General features: G+C 50.7%; 1 protein-coding gene across 2 annotated transcripts in view; it reads right to left on the bottom strand.

Annotated features, from left to right (window-relative positions):
* Positions 1-17,014, bottom strand: part of SND1 (staphylococcal nuclease and tudor domain containing 1) — a 412,723-nt gene that overhangs the window by 377,469 nt on the left and 18,240 nt on the right. For both annotated transcript variants that reach the window (XM_067531417.1, XM_067531418.1), the window contains exons 2-6: positions 14,797-14,946; positions 9,853-9,973; positions 4,844-4,922; positions 643-803; positions 231-322 (exon numbers count right to left, since the gene is read on the bottom strand). In XM_067531417.1, the coding sequence (XP_067387518.1) occupies positions 231-322; positions 643-803; positions 4,844-4,922; positions 9,853-9,973; positions 14,797-14,946 (603 nt within the window). The remainder of the gene's footprint in view (positions 1-230; positions 323-642; positions 804-4,843; positions 4,923-9,852; positions 9,974-14,796; positions 14,947-17,014) is intronic.

Raw genomic sequence — 17,014 nt, 5'->3', positions numbered from 1 at the left:
TACTGACAAAAGCCCTTAAATACTTGAAGCACAAACCCTCCTCATTGAAAGCAGCAATGCAAGTTAGAGTAGGGACAAGCGAATGAGCACTGCGGCTCAGAACAGGGGCTCAGCATAGAGCAGGGGGATGGCGGCATGCCTGTGATGAACCTGGAGGCCCAGCTGCAGCAGAGGTCTGGCTGCAAACCCGGAGACGCTGTTCCGAAAAAGCAAAATGAGCCGAGCCTCACCTTGATCCCAGAGAGCATGACAGTGACCAGGTAGTAATCTGGGAGAAGCAGGGCTCTGACCACGCTGCCGTCCCGGACGTGTTCTATGATGGCTGCAGAACAGAAACAAGCGACCGTCAACTCAGGAGGGAGAGAGCCGCAACATCCTCATGTTCCTTCCCCTCAGCATTCCAACAAATGCAGCTGCGAGAAACAGCACACACTGCAATCCCCTCCCAGCCACCAAAGACCAACTCACTTAAGATATGCACACAGCAGGCTCCACTGGAGCAGACTGCAAACCTGCTATGCCGCGAGGCTGTTCAGAGCCCAGAGAACAGTGAAAACATAAGCGCCGGTAAGAAGGGAACATCCGGCAGCTATGTGCACGCTGGTAACCCAACACACTGCGTCACCTGTACCACACGCTTACCGTTGACTGGCTTCTGGTGCATTGAGTCCACGAAGTGGCGAGGGTTTTCAATCGTGTATTTGAGATCCCGGACTGTGTGAGAGCCAGTTCCTTCACTCCACATTCCTTTCTTCGCTACCTTAGCCTGATCTTCCAGCTCAGCCAGTCTGCTCTGCTCAGGACTAGGAGAAAACACAGCTCTATTGTAAGAGCGTACAAAACTCGGGGCAGAGATGTGGGGGCTGAGCATAGCAGGCAGTTGGATGCTGGGGTGTTGCTCTCTTGCCTGTTTTTACCAAGAACGTTTGCTCCCTGGAGCACAAGTTTGACTTGACATGTCACTTCTGGATGCTTTAACAATCCAACCACCACTCACAGGGGAAAGCCATACCTCACCTGGCTAATTGCAATGTGCACAGCATACTAGATGCTTTTCTAGCACTTCACAGTACTGAGGCCATCTCTACCCTAAGATTAGCTCGATGAACACCCAAGTGTGGAAAAGCAGATGGGAACCCTGGTTTCATACCATGGTGCCATCTAACCCCCAGTACAATGGAGAAACAACCCAACAGTTTGCTATGGTTTCTCCCAGTGGGGCTGCACCCATGAAGAGTTATGGGTTCAAACTTTTCCTGCACTGACACAAGCTAAGCCACGGAACATCTGAATCAGAGGTAAATCTCCCTCTTGTGGGACACAGCTACGAAGATTAAGTGCTTGGCCCACGGTCACTCAGCGAGTGGCCAAGACAGCAATCCAACCCAGGAGCCCGACTTTTTGCATTAGTGACCAGACCACCACATGTTGGGGGAACACTTGGACTGCAGAGGGAGTTGGTTTCATCAGCCTGGCTCCAGCAACGAAGGCTTATCTTCTGAAACTTAGCAAGTGAACCCTGCAGTCAATTTCCCGCGAGGCTAGGAAGAGCCAGCATCCATGCCTGGATGCTACAGCAGGCCAAATATTTGGAAGAATAATGAATTTGTCTAATTTTGCCAGAATCCATTTGACACACTGCATTTTTTTCCCCACATTATTGAACAAACTCTGCTTGGAGCAAAGCTGCAGCCTGAAAACCTCGAGCCCACTGCCCAAGACAAGAGGTTCTGCTGGCCTGGAGCCTTTTAGACATGTCTGGCTTTAAATGTGTTTTACATTCAGAGTTGGGATAAAGCGAGCCTTGCAGAGACAAGACCTCAGTAAAAGGAGGGGGCCAGGTGACCTGCAGAGCAGTGCCGCAGGCACCATAGCTCCAGCCCAGCCCTGTGCACGCCTCTAATGCCTTGAGCACATCAACAGATCTATTGCACCAGCCACACGGAATGCCTGTCAGAAACAATATCACCATCGAGGGCTGCAAAGGGCAATATTAACCCTTCTTGGGGTGACCAAACTTGGCCATCAATTTAGGAGAGCAAGTCCCAGGCAAATTCCAGAGTGGATGCCAGCATACAAAGCAGCATCTGCGTCAGCCACTGAGGGCCACAATGTTTGCAGCTAGTCCTGTACTTTGACTGACTGAATAAAAGCACCTGGCATTGCTATGTTACCTGGCATGAGGGGGCTGTCACTAGTGGGTACAGTTTACAAAAGCACACAAACACACACCTTTCACAAACTGCGCTGAAGCCACTCTAGCATGTTAAAGTTTGTTAGGACAGAGGGGCCACATCATCCAATTCCCTGGCTGGAAGTTGTATGTCCTGGACCTTCCCACCACTACATCCCATGGTGGTTTGGGCTTTGTGGATCCTGTGGGGACAGGCTGCCCCCTGGGCAAGCGTCATTTTCCTAGCATATCGAGTCATCGCTGATTCAGCTGGACACAGAGTTTGCAGCAACAGAAGCAAGTGTCTGAAGAGCATGCTGGAAGCGCTCCAATAAGGAACAAGCACGAAGAGAAGTGACAGATCTGAACTTAACTCACCCCTTGAACAGTTTAGCATAAACAAGAGCAACAGATATCAGCACTGCAAACTGCATCACACTGTCCTTCCATGTTTCACTTCCCTCACGCAAAATGGAGACAATCAAAGTGCATGAAAACCTCTCGGCAGAGAATTCATGGGCAACTTCAGCTCCATTTAACATGGAGTCGAAAGGAGCCTTATCAGGTTTGAGTACAGGGATATCTGGCTTGTTAACCAAGGCTGTTCTGAATTCATTAACCACTATATCAATGCAGCCTCACTATGAGATGACGATGTCTACACTGACAGTGGCAAATTTGCCAATTTATCCAGACCGATTGAGCAGACGTGGAGACCCGCTCAATTGACCAGGAAATCAACACTACTAATCCACCTCTGCCGGGTGGAGTAATGCTGCGTCAACAGGAGTGCATTTCCCGTCAGCGCAGCAAACCGAAGACACCGCAGTAGGTAGAAGTTAGGAAGTCGACGGGAGATACTTTACGTAGCTTGCGTATCTCCCGTTGACTGCCACAAGAGTAGATTGGCTGAGAGCAGCTGTCAGCCAGAGCCCCGCCACTACACTAACATGCTCTCTGCACTTCCAGCAAGAGATCCAAACAAACTGCCAGAAGCCAGGGTAGCAGCGCATGGCGCTCCCTTCTGCCTGGGCATGGGACACCAGCAGGACAGGGCTCCTGCCACAGCACTAGCTGAAAGCCAGCCTGCGGATGGGGAGGCCTGTTTTCCACTGCTTAGCAGTAAAAGCCACGGGCTGTGCCCCAGCTACAAGGAGACCCTCCTCCTACCTAAGTCTGAAACGGGCTACAGGACCCAGGCACCTACTGTAAGCACACAGGCAGCTGGTGCACCACATCTTTTCACCTCTGTGCCCTAGATAATTGCTGGCGAGGCAATGGAGAACAGTGCGCTGCTTGCACCTTCACTAACAGGAAGGCCAGGCGTTCGACTCAAGATGTCTCACTGCCTTGAGTCCTCTTTCCTGTTTCACTTCAGACCTAAGGAAGAGCAGCGGCAGAGTCTAGTGGACCAAGCACAGACTGGGCATCAGGCATTGCTCATGGCACCGCTGCCTTGCTGGCTGAGGCTGGGGGAGTCACTGACTTCTGCAGATAGGGAAACAATGGGGATGATCCCTCCATCCCTAACAGGGGATTGCACAGCGCTGCACACACGTTAAGTACCGTCACTAGAAGAAAGGTTGTAGGGACTTAGTGCCTGGAAGAGGTAACCAAGAGTAAGAGACGCTTAATTCAGGGCCCACAGCTCCCCTGCGAGGCTCGGAAATGCCTGGCACTGCGGAGTTTTTTTATTGGCAAGACGGGAGCTAAAATAGCCACATCCAGACCCTTGGCAACGTGGGCACGGTTGATTCAACATACCTGTTTACAGACTGTGCTGTGAAAACCCCCAATGGAAGACATCCAAGTGTGCTAGTAACAGGCTTGAGGAAATGATACAGGCATGCTTCCAACCCCACAGACAACAGCTGAAAATAGCATCCACCGGCTATATATAGAGCAGCTACATAGACAATTCACACCCCCATGTACTACAATAACCCACGTCTAGGGGAGATCCTGAAACTGCTTGTAGTTAAAACCCTAGCTCTCCCAAGAGCTGGCTAGTGGAAGAACTCTTCGTGAAAGCGTTGAGACGTGCCGCTTCCAGACATGGGACGGGGGGACCGGAAAGTTAACATGTCAGCTCCAAAACTCTAACATAAGCCTTGTGCATCCTGGCAGATAGTAAGGGCCGCATGCACATGAGCTGGGTGAGTGTTGCACCTGTGGGACAGAGAGTTGGGAAACCCTATATTAATCGCAGTGTTATCTTCCAGTGCATCAAAGGGCTCTGACAGAGCAGGCCCAGGACAACCCCAAAGAGATTGCTTTGCAGCTAGAGATGTCTCCCGCATTTTCAAAGCATTGAAGTTGTTCTTGCATGCAGAAGCAGCCTGGGGAGGGGTGGAAGATGGTTTGTTTACCCTCCCTCTTCCATGACCTTTAGGAGAGGCAGCTGCCATTTTGGAACACCTATTCCCAGCAGGCCAATGGTGTGCAGCTGGGAAGTTGCTAGCATAGCCCAAGATAAAGCACCCTACACACAACACTGCACAAAGCCTAGAACCCAACCAACAGCTATTCCCTGAACAGGGTGAGACAGTAACTCAACAGCTTTGTGCTGTCGCAACAGCAAAATCAAAGCAAAGCTGCTTAGGAAAGTCACATGCCATAAAATATCTGAACCCCAGGACAAGTTTAGAGGAGAGCAGGAAATATACATACTTATTGGCTCGGATTCCTTCCCTGCGAGAAGCCAGGCCTTCTGCCACGAGGGACTCGGCAATGTTCTCCCCAGTCGTGTCTAATGAGAGGAAGAAATGAAATCAGATTCAATAAGAGCAGAGTTCAGAGTGCTGTTGCTGCACAACATCTCCTTGGAAGACAGTTATCCAGGAGGCTCTTTACAGACAGAACACGATTGATTTTTCAATCACAAAAGACAACCACTGGCAGCAACAAACAAGGAGGAAAAGGCAAGGTTAACGTTACTTAGATGGAAAGTTAGGTTTGTTATGTACACAACTTGGCACCTAAGTTGTCGGTCTACACATGTTAGCATCATGCCTTGTAAATATTTAATCCACTAACAGAACAGGCACAATGCTAATAGAACAGGCATGATGTTTCACTAGTTTCAGAAGGACTTCACAGGCAAACTGGCTGGCATGGTGGCCACTAAATGAGCAAGGAACCTAGGAGTTTTCTATTCAAATCCAGCCCCAGTTCAGTGAAGACTGGAAGGCATTACCAGCTGGTGGCTGGTTAGTGCCTCAGCCAAAATCCACACAACAGGCATCTGCCTAACAAAAATACCTGGACATCTGGCAATTTTGGCTGAGAAGCCAAGGATTGCACTGGGTAGTCAATGGAAGGATACTGGCAAGGCAGGGGAGGGAGAAAGAATGGTGGAGTGAACCTTGTGTTGTGCCTTCTGGGCTCTAGAGGAAAGAAAAAGGCTTCTATCCTCACAGCTACCACTAACACCTTTCACCATCAAACCGCCACCCCCACGTGAAATATGGATCACTGCACCCCCAAAGGGTGTGAAAAGCAACTTAGCACAAGTGAACTCTGCTCACAGCTGACGTAGCTAATTCCCCAGCTAACCACTTTCACCCAGTCATTTAGGGCATGGCATTTAACCACCATATCCTCCAAAGCACCACCTTGATGATCCTTCTACACAGAGAGGCCAAGGCCAGGGCTTGGCCAGAAAACAGGATTCTAGCAGCTGCCATATAGCCACTTCAAGCAGGATTTTCTAGAAGTGCTGGCGTGATCCAGGAGCACAGGTCTCACGGATCACCACCACTCTGATTGTCACTTTGCCCCAGGGAACACCTAGTGTGTCTGGTGGCACTGGTTGCCCAGGAGGAGTTTGGTGTCCACAAAGAGCAAGGATAAGAAAGCATGGGAATGTCGTTTTCTGATGACACTACATTAAGGCAGGGACACCCATAGGAATACGGGAGAGAATCCGACGTAAGATCTGCACATCAGTCTGGGATAAGGAATATTACACACAACTGGGCCATCCCCTGCAGTGTATGGGAGAGGCAGGTAATTATATGTAACAGGGTCAAAGGGGCTTTTGAAATGCCACTGGAAAGAACCAGAATTCTAGACGAACGAACACTGTTGTACCAGGGAAGGGCGAGATCGCCAACTCTTACCATAGGGCACAGCCACACACGCTGGTTCTGTGCAGACTCAGCAGTGGACTTTGTGGCTAATGTGGCAGTGATGGATCATACCTGACCACAGCCATTCGAGGGTGCATTTGACTGGCCTCCACAGAACAGACACGGACTCGAGCATGGGGTTTTCTCCAGCCTGAGAGGCTGGAACAGTTTGTTGGCATGGGAGGGGGCAGATCAGTAGCCAGTAGGAACCATAACCCAGGTGATCTGAAAGGTGAGGATTTCGCTTTGCTTTCTCTCTCCAGTTTGGGGCCTACTCAGGTGAGACTGCAGCCGCCTCTGACTCTAGATACATTTGGAATGAATCCATCTCCGATTTCCTCCGACATTACTAGAACGAGCGATCCTTTTGCTCTTCATTCTGGGGGAGAACTCTCCTGTTGGCCGTCCAGAGGAAGAAATAAGTAATCTTACAGTCTTGAAAGAGAAGCGGAAGGGGAGGACAAATCCAGCTCTGTTCTACAGCCCCAGCAGCTGTGTTTCCAATTCATAAGGTGCTTCTCCCACACTGCACCTTGATCTTGTTCTCTTGTGCTTTCTCAGCTTTGGGCCGAGCAAAGGTCACAAGCTTCTGACCCCTAAAGCAGAACTAGAATCCAGCTGGAGGAAGGCACATGGGTTACAGACATCTGCCTCCTCCCCTCCTGCTGAGGCTTTTGTGGTCTTGTTAATTGTATTGACAGCTTGACAAACTTCATCAGGAAATGTTTTATGCTTCATCTATTCATCTAAATCCTGGCCTGTCACACAGTTTAACAATAAGGGAGACACCTACACAGGCAGCCTGGCATAAAAATCTTTCATGTGTCAGAGAACAAGGATGAAGAACACCGAAACAGAGCACTTAAACGGATAGCGGTGTCACTTCAGAACAAAACCCTTTCAAGATTTATTTCCAGCAGACTATGAACTCTACTTCTGTCTTCTGATGATAAATACACAAACACTTCAGGATTCCCAACAGAAGAATGATTTACTACAGAAGCCAGGGAGTTACAGAAACAGTGGCCCGCTCCCGAGGAGTCAGAACATCAGCTTTCCAAAAGGATTATCCCAAATTGGCGACTAAGGGTTTCTCACACTGCACCCCTTATGTGCTGGACTGACAGGTGAAGAGCAGAAACTAACTAGTTCAACATGGGGAGGTAGGGGGAAGCAAAATACATCTGCCGTATCTATTCAGGCAACAAGCGGTCAGTACTATTCAGCTTCGGCAGCCCTTCCCTCCCTGAGCCACAACCCCTGTCCTCGCAGAGATCCAACAAGCAGTAAAATCAAAGGGAATACGCAAGACTGAAGATAGTGAACAAAGACTGGAAAGAATAAAAGAAAGGAAGGGGGAAACGTAGCATGGAGAGGAAGGCAACCAGGGCTGTCCTCACATCAGTGCCCCTCTTTTTTTACTACTGATGTGGGTCTGGAGCGTAGAAGAAGAAAGCAATAGTACTACAGATATACCATCTTATTTCAGTCCAGAGCATCCTCTAGGGGCTCTCTGAAGGTCTTCCATCCAAACACTGACCTGGCCCAACACTATTTAGTCTGCAAGGTCTTTAACCCCACTGCACCATTTCATAACAAGCCCGGCTCATAGGTTCCAAGGCTCAATGTGATCATACAGTCTGACCTCCTATGTAACAAGCCAGAGAACTTCCCCTAAACGATTCCTGATTTTTTAGCAACACTTCCAGTCTGGATTTAAGAATCATCTGGGATGAAAAATTCACCATAACCCTCAGTCAAGTGTTCCAATAGTTAATTACCTGCACTGTTAAATGCATGCCTCATTTCCATCACATGTGTGTATGATTCCAAAGGGGTGCTGACACACGAATGGGGCTGGAAAATCGGAAGCTTATGAGTCAGTCTGTAAAGTATCGTGCCCCCAGACTCCCTGTAATTTAAGTGGCTGTATGCCACTTGTGCACTGCTTTTAAGGGTCACCTGCTGACAATCCACTCTACACTGCATGAATGAAATGCAAAATGTCACTTCCTATGCATGTCTGACTCTTGTTTGACTCATTCTTGGCTTCATTCCACTTGCGGTCAGTTCGTGGTGTCTCTCTGGATTGGTTTGTCTCGGATCCCTCTCCATCCAGCACCTTATATGCTCTTGCCTTGCATTATCCTCTCCACCCAGACTTTGCTGTAATTTTCTGGGGCCCCCCCTTCCCCACCTTAGTCTTAGTGAGGGCAAACAAGCACTGGAACAATTTACCAAGGGTCATGGTGGATTCTCCATCACTAGCCATTTTTAAATCAAGGTTGGATGTTCTTCTAAAAGCTCTGCTCTAGGACTTATTATGAGGAAGTTCTATGGCTTGTGTTAGCCAGGAGGTCTGCTTAGATGACCTCAGTGGTCCCTTCTGGCCTGGGAATCTTTGAAAGTACCCAAAGGCTCCCAGAAATCAAGATCAGCGCCCATTGTGCTGGGAGCCGTACCAATGTAAAATGCTGTCTGACCACCCTCGCCCCCACTCTTTCAAAAAATCCTGGAGATGGGAAGAATACAGATTTGGGTTTCTGACCTACGCCATAGCAAAGGACAAGGTTATGCAGATTCAATTCTAGGAGAAGAACAGAACAGAATCAAGAGCCTGGACTGATGAGCTTGACCAGAAAACATTATGCCCTAAGCATTTAACTTCAGACCACACAACTTGCTTTCCTCTTCCTAGTCCTTCTCCTCACGGAACCAGCCCCATGGTGATTTATGGCATCAGTGCAGCACTTTTACAGCTCTTTAAAGTCCCTTGATCTGTAAGTAACTTTGCCCCTGCTGGAATTACCCTAACTGACTCTGTATAAGCACGCCGTCTATTCTACCTCATGGCAAGCTGATCAGCAAAGCTTTGTCTGAAGGAAGCAATAAGTTATAAACACATTCAAAAACTAAACTAAAGCAATGGCTTAAAACATGCAATGGGTGCATTCAAAGCACTACTCCAGTTTTGCAAGTGCCAGATAACCCACTTCTGAGTCGCTGGTCTCAAGCAGATCCATGGGCAATGAACATCCATTCTCACCCACTCCTGACAGTCCAAGGCACTCACTCTTGAATACTAACCAACTAAAAAGGGAGCTGTAAGAACTCTTTTCTGCTGCCTGTCTCCGGTTGACTAAAGCCACAAGATTTATACCGGCAATAACGGCTACAATAGGAAATCTCAGGGAATTCAATTAGCACCATGACCTGAAGCAATCTGGAGCTCTGAGTCCAAACACATTAAGCAATGATAGCCTACAACTCCAGCAAAGAAAGCAGCACTATAGGAGCCCAGCATCCAACCCCAATGGCCAACCGGGAATTTCCCTAGAATTAGCGGCAATGCTATAAATGGCAGCCTGAGGCCTGCACTATGGAAAATGCCACAGGAGAGAGGAGGACATCAATGTACAGCTGGGTGCCCGGCTCACCCAGACCTCGCCACAGCTCCATACAGGGGGAGGGGGATAGCACATCACTTTGCAGATCTGTATGGCGCCCTTGGCTCCGTGGGTGTCTGGCAGCTCCCTACCCACTACTCACCTTTCCCAAGGTACACCATGCCATACTCCCGGCCTTGCGGGGTCTTGTACTCCACAGTGAAGCACACCTCCTTCCCAATGAGCTTCTTCCGCAGGAACTCACGAGCAGGAAACCCCCAGGGCTGGGGAAAAAAAGCAGAAACTGTAGTCATTGGAGGTCAAAAAGTGAGCACCATCGAGCCTTAAGGGCTCCCCTTCCACTGCTGGAAACAGTGCATGGCACCTCATAGGGAAGCAGCGTGGCCTCATAAACAGAGCACTGGACTGGGACTCAGGTCCTATTCTGACCTCCACTGCTGGCCTGCTGGGTATCCTTGGGCAAGTCACTTCACCTCGGTGTCTCAAATTCCCATCAGGACCATTGACTCCATTTTACAGACATTCGCCCTGGGACCCACTGATGGAGAGCTCCATAGGAGCTAGGTGTTCTCTTGGCCAGACACGTTTAACTGCTCCTGCAGGAGACCCCAGTGAGGCCTTGCAGGTCAGTGACTTGTTAGGGAAAGGCACCTGCAAAGACTGAGTTTGGAGACAGCTGCCCTACTCCGTCACTGAATAGCACTGACCGGGTCAGGAGCGGCCCCAGGTAGGACAACTTTTAAACGACCGCTGTCCACTTGATCTGTCCCAAAGCAGTCAGGGCCACAACCACTCCACAGGCCACGATACCCGCTGTCCAAATGTTCTCAGCAGGGAACACAGACCATGGCATGGGGCCGCCAGGCCGGAGCGGGGCCTCCCTCCCCTTCTCACTTGCATAAATTCAGCCAGAACAAAACAGACTGAAGATCCTCACAGTGAGAATACAGCTAGGGAATGGCCTCCCCCAGGCACGGGTGGAAGCCCCGTGACTCTAAACAATTAAAGCTGCACCCGACAGCACTGGGAAACAGACGAAGCAGCAAGGTTTCCCGAGCCAGAGGATTGGGAAGGGGGTCTGTAGATGAGCTAATGGCTATTTCCTGTCTAATGTTCTACAGTCGTTTGTGTGCCTGGGCTGCCTCTCATCAGGGGATCTGAGCTCTTCCCCCTCAGTCCCAGCATGGGGCTCCAGCCACTGAAAGGCTGCGAGGACACAAACTCAGCATCACATCACCACCGTAGGAGAAGGTGGGCAGAGAAAGTGGGCTGGGGAGAACATCGTGCTAACCTCCGACCACCAGCTAAACTGACAGGCCTAGTTTTATAAAGCAGGAGACATTTCTACATCTCAGCAGGATGTTCAGCAGACAATCTCCCCAGGGAGAGTTTCATTCCAAGGACACGTGCAGTTTAAGGGAGCCCTAGGCGGCACCTAACACAGGGAGGGGAGGGGAGGGGACCAAAGTTTGGTTTCGTTTTAACTCCACCTCCTCCGTCCAAAGAGAGGGCAAGGGACAAGATCATTACCACTTAGTGAGCAAGCAGCCATGCCACTGTCAATAACGGAAGCAAACTGCTATTCATCTGAGAAACTCTGATCTGTCAACATGACCCCAAAAGCAAATCCCTGAACCTTTGTTCTGTTCGCTGCAAATCAATGCAACACAAGGTGCATAGACTGGGATTTTACCCATGCTGCAAATATTCAGCGTTTTAGACCAAAAGGGACCATCATGATCCTCCAGTCTGACCTCCTGCATAGTATAGACCAGAGAACCGACTTCATGATTCCTCTAACATAAGGAATTTGCCTCCTCTACTGAGGAAGAATACAATCTGGGTCCTTTTCTGGTCAGAAGGGTTATTTCAGCCAGACCAGAACTGTATCCTCTGGGAACAACTCACATTTCAGGACCAGATAGTAGAGAAGTCAGAAGTGAGACGTTTCTTCAAACTGGTTTAGAATAGCCCTTCATTCATGTGTTATATTATACACCGGCTCTCAGCGGCTACAAAGACATGGCCTACTTATCTTCTACATGCACGTTGCCCTGAAGATGTTTTAACCACTATGATGTTCTGGGCTAACTTTTCAGGAGTATCCCTAGCCTCACCTCCACATTTGTTTTGACATGGGAGATGCAGAAACACTGCAAAATATTGTGCACTGAGTTGGTGCATTATCACTGGGAACAAAAATCAAATCCTTGATTTTTAGAGCTGGGCAGGAAACTGTTTTCCTGTCCCATGAATTTGAGATTTTAAAAAAAATGTTCCCATCCCAAATCAGGACAAAATGTCTAAATATTTTTTTTGCAAGCCAAAAAATCCAAAAGATTCTGATCAGGTCCATCGTAATGTTTCATTTTGATTAAAACTTAATTTCAAAGTTCCAAACATTTTTCAAAATAGGAAATTCATAGAAATTGACCCTTTCCCACAAATGGTTGTGTTCTGAATGAACCAGGGTTTTCCAACAATACACCATGACTCAAAAAATTCCCCAACAGCTCTATTTATTCTTCAAACAAGCATTAAGAGGTGAAGCAATTTGCAGAGGATAATAGTTGATCAGCATCTGAACTTGGAACAGTAAGTGCATGGAAAACACCGCCCCCCATTTAACCACTCTGGACTGAAAAGTTCTCATTTCACCCTAGCTTCCACCTCCTACTGATGTGCAAGCGCGCAGCCACTGATAACAAGCTGTTCCTGTCTGAAGCAGGGTAGAGAGGAGTTCCTTTTCACCACTTTTCCAGCAGTGGAAGATCAGAGCTGTGCTTAAATTCAGGCACCGATAACCAATATGTCCTGCAATTAACGTGCAGGCCTGTAGGAGAGTGGCTCATCTGCCATGTAGAGTCCCCTGCTAATTCATCTGTAGTGAGATCCTCCAGCAGAGATCCACTGTCAAAACGCCTCCAAGACACAGGGCAGGCTGGACCAGGCTGCTGTATTGTAACAGTACGAGTTCAGACACTGGAGGGAACCCAGAGCTGAGTACCTGTAGCCAGAACCTGCATAAAGCCTCCAGTTACAGGACCCTCACTCAGGACAGAATGTAATGCAATGCAATATCCAGCCCTAGAAAATGCACCCGACCTGGCCCTGTCTGTGTTCCCTCACTCAGCGTTGAAAAAACCCTGCGCTCAAACCTGGCCTCTTAGAGTGCCTACAGCCAACCCAGCTGGGGGGGCTGCACTAATGCCTGCACTTGGAACAGGTACCAAAAGGCCTTTTAAGGTCTTTCAAAGGAACTTTTAAACCCTATGTTGCAAGAAGCCCGCAAGTAAAGGCGTGAGTCAAAGGCAGCTCAGAGTCTGCTGGGTTGCAGTTAGCATCCTGTAGTTTGTGTCAGGCTTAAGACTGATGTTGGTAAGGAGGTGCCTTAGCACGGCAGCTGAACGTTGCTTCTCACAGCACAGGTCGGTGGTAAGTGCTACAGACATTTAGTGCTGGGGAGCAAAAGGATGAGGCTGGAGACCTATTTATCTCCAGATGGGGGGCTGCAGAGCCAGCAACTATTCATCATACCCACCTCCCAGCCCGCCCTGGAGACAACTTCAGCATGTTAGAAGGGAGATGCTCAGTCCCTGCAGCTCACTTTTCCAGTGAGTGGCCACTGCAATGGCACCAGGTTGGACTGAGACCCCTATACGCAGGTCAGCAGAGAACAGGTAATGGTAATGATGGTCAGTCAATATCGAGCAGTATTTGAAGCAGCCACCCACAGGTGAACAGCTCCATGAACATCCCAATCCGAGCCAGCCAGCTCTCCCAGCTCCGTGCATTACAGAAAGCCACCTTTGGCACCGGGGGGCAGGGAAGACCAGCTGCATCACCGCTCATTTACCTGCACACTAGAAAATCTCCCTCAACCCCCAACTGTGCCCCACTTCAACTACTCGGAAGATGGTAGCAGGGGTGAGAGACGCACCGTCAGCTCCCCCAGTAGGGTGGCTGGGTGTGAAGGGAGATCCCGATTTCTCATCCCGAGTCCGAGCTCCACATTAGCAAGACCAGCCTAGGGATCCATGGCCACGAGAGCCTCGTGACCACCCCGGTTAACACTCCTGCATCTAACGCCCATCGGACTTCTGCATGACACCCCCGAGGGTGCACTTCCCGCTCCCAGCCCGAGGCGGTGGGTTAGCGTGAACCATCTACCAGGGGCTCATTGCTACAGTACAGTCACTGAAATACAGAACTGGTTCATTTTAAACCCAGGAATTTAGATGGACACCTGCCGGCCTAGCTAAAGGCGGCTTGGAGCTGTGAGTAAAGCCTGCTGGGCTGGGTGATTGTGAATTAGTCTTTACACCCCCACTTGATTAACTATCCTTTCCCTCCCTCCCTCTCCAGCTGTAACCCACCCTACATTTAAGCTAAGCAGGGGTGGGCCTAGTCACTACTCAGACAGATCCATCGTGCAGATAAAGGCTATAGGAAGAGGCCCTGTGGTTTCAGCAGGTGGCGCTTTCCTCTCCCTCTAAGCCAGCACTCAACAAGCCGGCTGACAGCAGAGCAACCCTACACAGCTAAGGACAATTGTTACCTGTGCGCTTCTGTTTCAGCTGGAGAAATTTAAAGGCAAAACAAAGCTGAAGGAAGAATCTGGCCAGGACGCTGTGGCTGGCCCCATTCCCAGCGCCTCTACCCACCACAGCAGGGCATTAGGTCACCACAAGAGAGAACATCCCTACGGAGTCACCCCCACTGCTCTCTGCAGCATAGCACCACCAGCACAGCACCAGGGCTTTGGGGTGGGGTGCAGCGCTCCGAGCACCACACCTGGGCACGGGGGGTCTGCACTGACCCCTCCAGTAAGGAGCACCACCGTGGATCAAATTACACTGGCCCAAAGCCCAGGATTTACTATATTGAGCTCTGAATCTGTGCAAAAATCACTGCTGGTTTGAGGTTTGTCTGGCGACCTGCCAGGGCTAGAGAGTATGTGGGTGGCACCCACGTTCCGTTATCTCCTTGATTTATTCTGACAAATTAACAGCCCCTGGCCACAGTCCGAGGGGCTCTGAGCATGAGGCGTGAAATGCATTCCAGCCTTCTGCAAGGAGGCACCTACTTCATCAGGGGTATCCTTGGCATCCGGCTGTGCTGCAGCAGCCCGGCGGGCGAGGTTTCCAGCACGGATATTGCTGAGGTTGATCTGCCGCTCGGGAGGGGGCCCCCCACGAGGCTGCCCTCGGACAATGATGGCGCAGCCCGAGAGGACCTGCAGAGAGGCAAGACACAGGACGTTAGTGCTCCAACAGTGAAGCGAAATCTCTGGAGAAGCATCAAGTGGGACATTCGGTTCCACCCGCTCTCTGCCTCCCCACCTTGAGCCTCGTGCTGACGGCAGCTGTACTCCCACCGCCGACTGCTACAGGGAGCCCACCGACAGATCTGAAGTCACACTTCTGCTATAATGGGCCCTTGATCGTCCAATTCACACCCCCCCCATTCCTGTACCGAGGCTGCTATCCCGGCACCCATCATCATGTCCAAGCAACAGCACACGGGGGTGTTTTCAGCACATCCACTGCTGGCCCCCACTTCCATTCCCCCATCCTTTCCCAGGCTGCTCCCCCTCGCTTGCCAATTGTAGCCGATCAAGTTCTGTCGATGCCAAGCTCTTCAGACCCACCCTCACTAAGCGAGTGAGCCGCCGGACATTACCTACACCTGGAATTATGATGGAAGCCCAGGTCTGCGGCAAAAGAGCCAAGTTCTAAGTGCACAAAACCTATCCAAGCCCCAAGGGACTTGCTGCTGAACAGTGTCCCGAGACCTTGGACTAGAGGGCTCCATGTGCGTTCTAGCACGAGGCCTCTGCACTACAGCCAGGCAAGCCCAGGTCAGCCCCTGTGCAGGGAGCAGGAAGGGTCACTGAGGCACATGAGGGCACCAGGCCCATCTGGAGAGAAGCCGGATGGCAGCTGGGAGTTAGTAAGCCAGAGAAGTGAAAGGCAGCAAGCTGGCCTCGCTAGGGCAGAGAGGACAGGCCAGCTGCCAGACCCAGCACACCGCCAGTGAGCAGAGATGCACTGGGGGGTTAGTTAGACAGAAACTGTATGACTGAGGGATGAGATTCAGGGAGAAGAGCATCGGTGCCAGGCTGAACCTGAGATAGCGAGCTGCTCTCCAGCCGTGAGCAAACGGAGGTGCAGAGCAGCGAGGCTGCTGGGGGCAGACTGCCAGGGCGTGACATTCACCCCGTGCCCATTCCCCAGCAGGCACCAAGTTCTCACCCCAGCCCAACAGAGCCATTGGTTTGTTTGCACCTGAGCTTCCTGCAGGACAAGGAAATGAGCCCAAGTGGAGTTCAGCACAGCTCAACAGCACAGCTCAACAGCGCAATTTAACCCCACACTGCGCTTGCGAGCCTTGCTTCCAGCCGGGGACAGGTGGTCGGCAATCCCTGCAGTCACAGCAGGGCCGACCCCTACTGCAAAAAAGGGCAAGGCAAGGTTTGCCCTGCGTGCCCTTTGCCTGTGCTTTCCACGGTGCCTTTATGCCTATACCTGTACCTGTCCCTCGTGCAATGCGCCCAGCTCCCTCCTCACACCCCGCTTCAGCAGCCCTTCATGCCATCTCCCTAGCAACCCCACGCCCACCCTAACCCAAGATCTCTTCCTTGCCTATTTCATCGTTACTGGTTGGCTCTCCAGGGAAGGGACAATGCTTCTTCCAATGCACCACGGCAATCCACAACACTACAGCCGCTTTGATCTTACAGCCCCCGAAGAGGTTAGCAAGGTGGGGGGCACTAATGGGAAACTCCCCCACTTGCAGCGAAGGCCCTGCAGCATCAGGACAGAGCCCTTGTGGCCACCCCACCTACAGAGTCCAAGCCGGGCCTGGCACAGCAGTGTCTAATACAGGCGAAGTTTGCTAGTTCTCCCCAAACCCCTCATCCCCAAGAAAAACCCCAGCACACATGCGAGATTGCTCAGTCAGTGGAGCCAGACACCTCATCCCAGTTAGAGAAGAGACTGCCATGCTTCCCTGTGAGCTTGGCGGAGACACCGTCTCCCTCTGCACTTACCACGGGAGAAGCAGTGCAGTCTAGTAGAGAGGGCCCTGGACCAGAGGGGAGGAAACTTGAGCTCTGTTCCCAGCTCTGCTACTGCTCTGCTGGGTGAGACACATCCCCTCTCCCCACACCCCTTTGTTATTCTGAGACGATCGTACGTGCAGAGTCTGTTATGATGTGCTTGCACAGGGCTGAGCACAACAGGCCCTGACCTCAGCTGGGGCCTCTATCGTATCGTAGATCGGTTCTTGTCCCACACTCATCA

Source organism: Emydura macquarii, unplaced genomic scaffold, assembly GCF_026122565.2.
Source record: "Emydura macquarii macquarii isolate MOO-44397 ecotype Brisbane River unplaced genomic scaffold, CSIRO-AGI_Emac_v2 contig_3219, whole genome shotgun sequence".
NCBI lineage: Eukaryota > Metazoa > Chordata > Testudines > Chelidae > Emydura > Emydura macquarii.
Note: the sequence above shows the minus strand (reverse complement) of the source record. Positions and strands in the feature narration are given on the sequence as shown.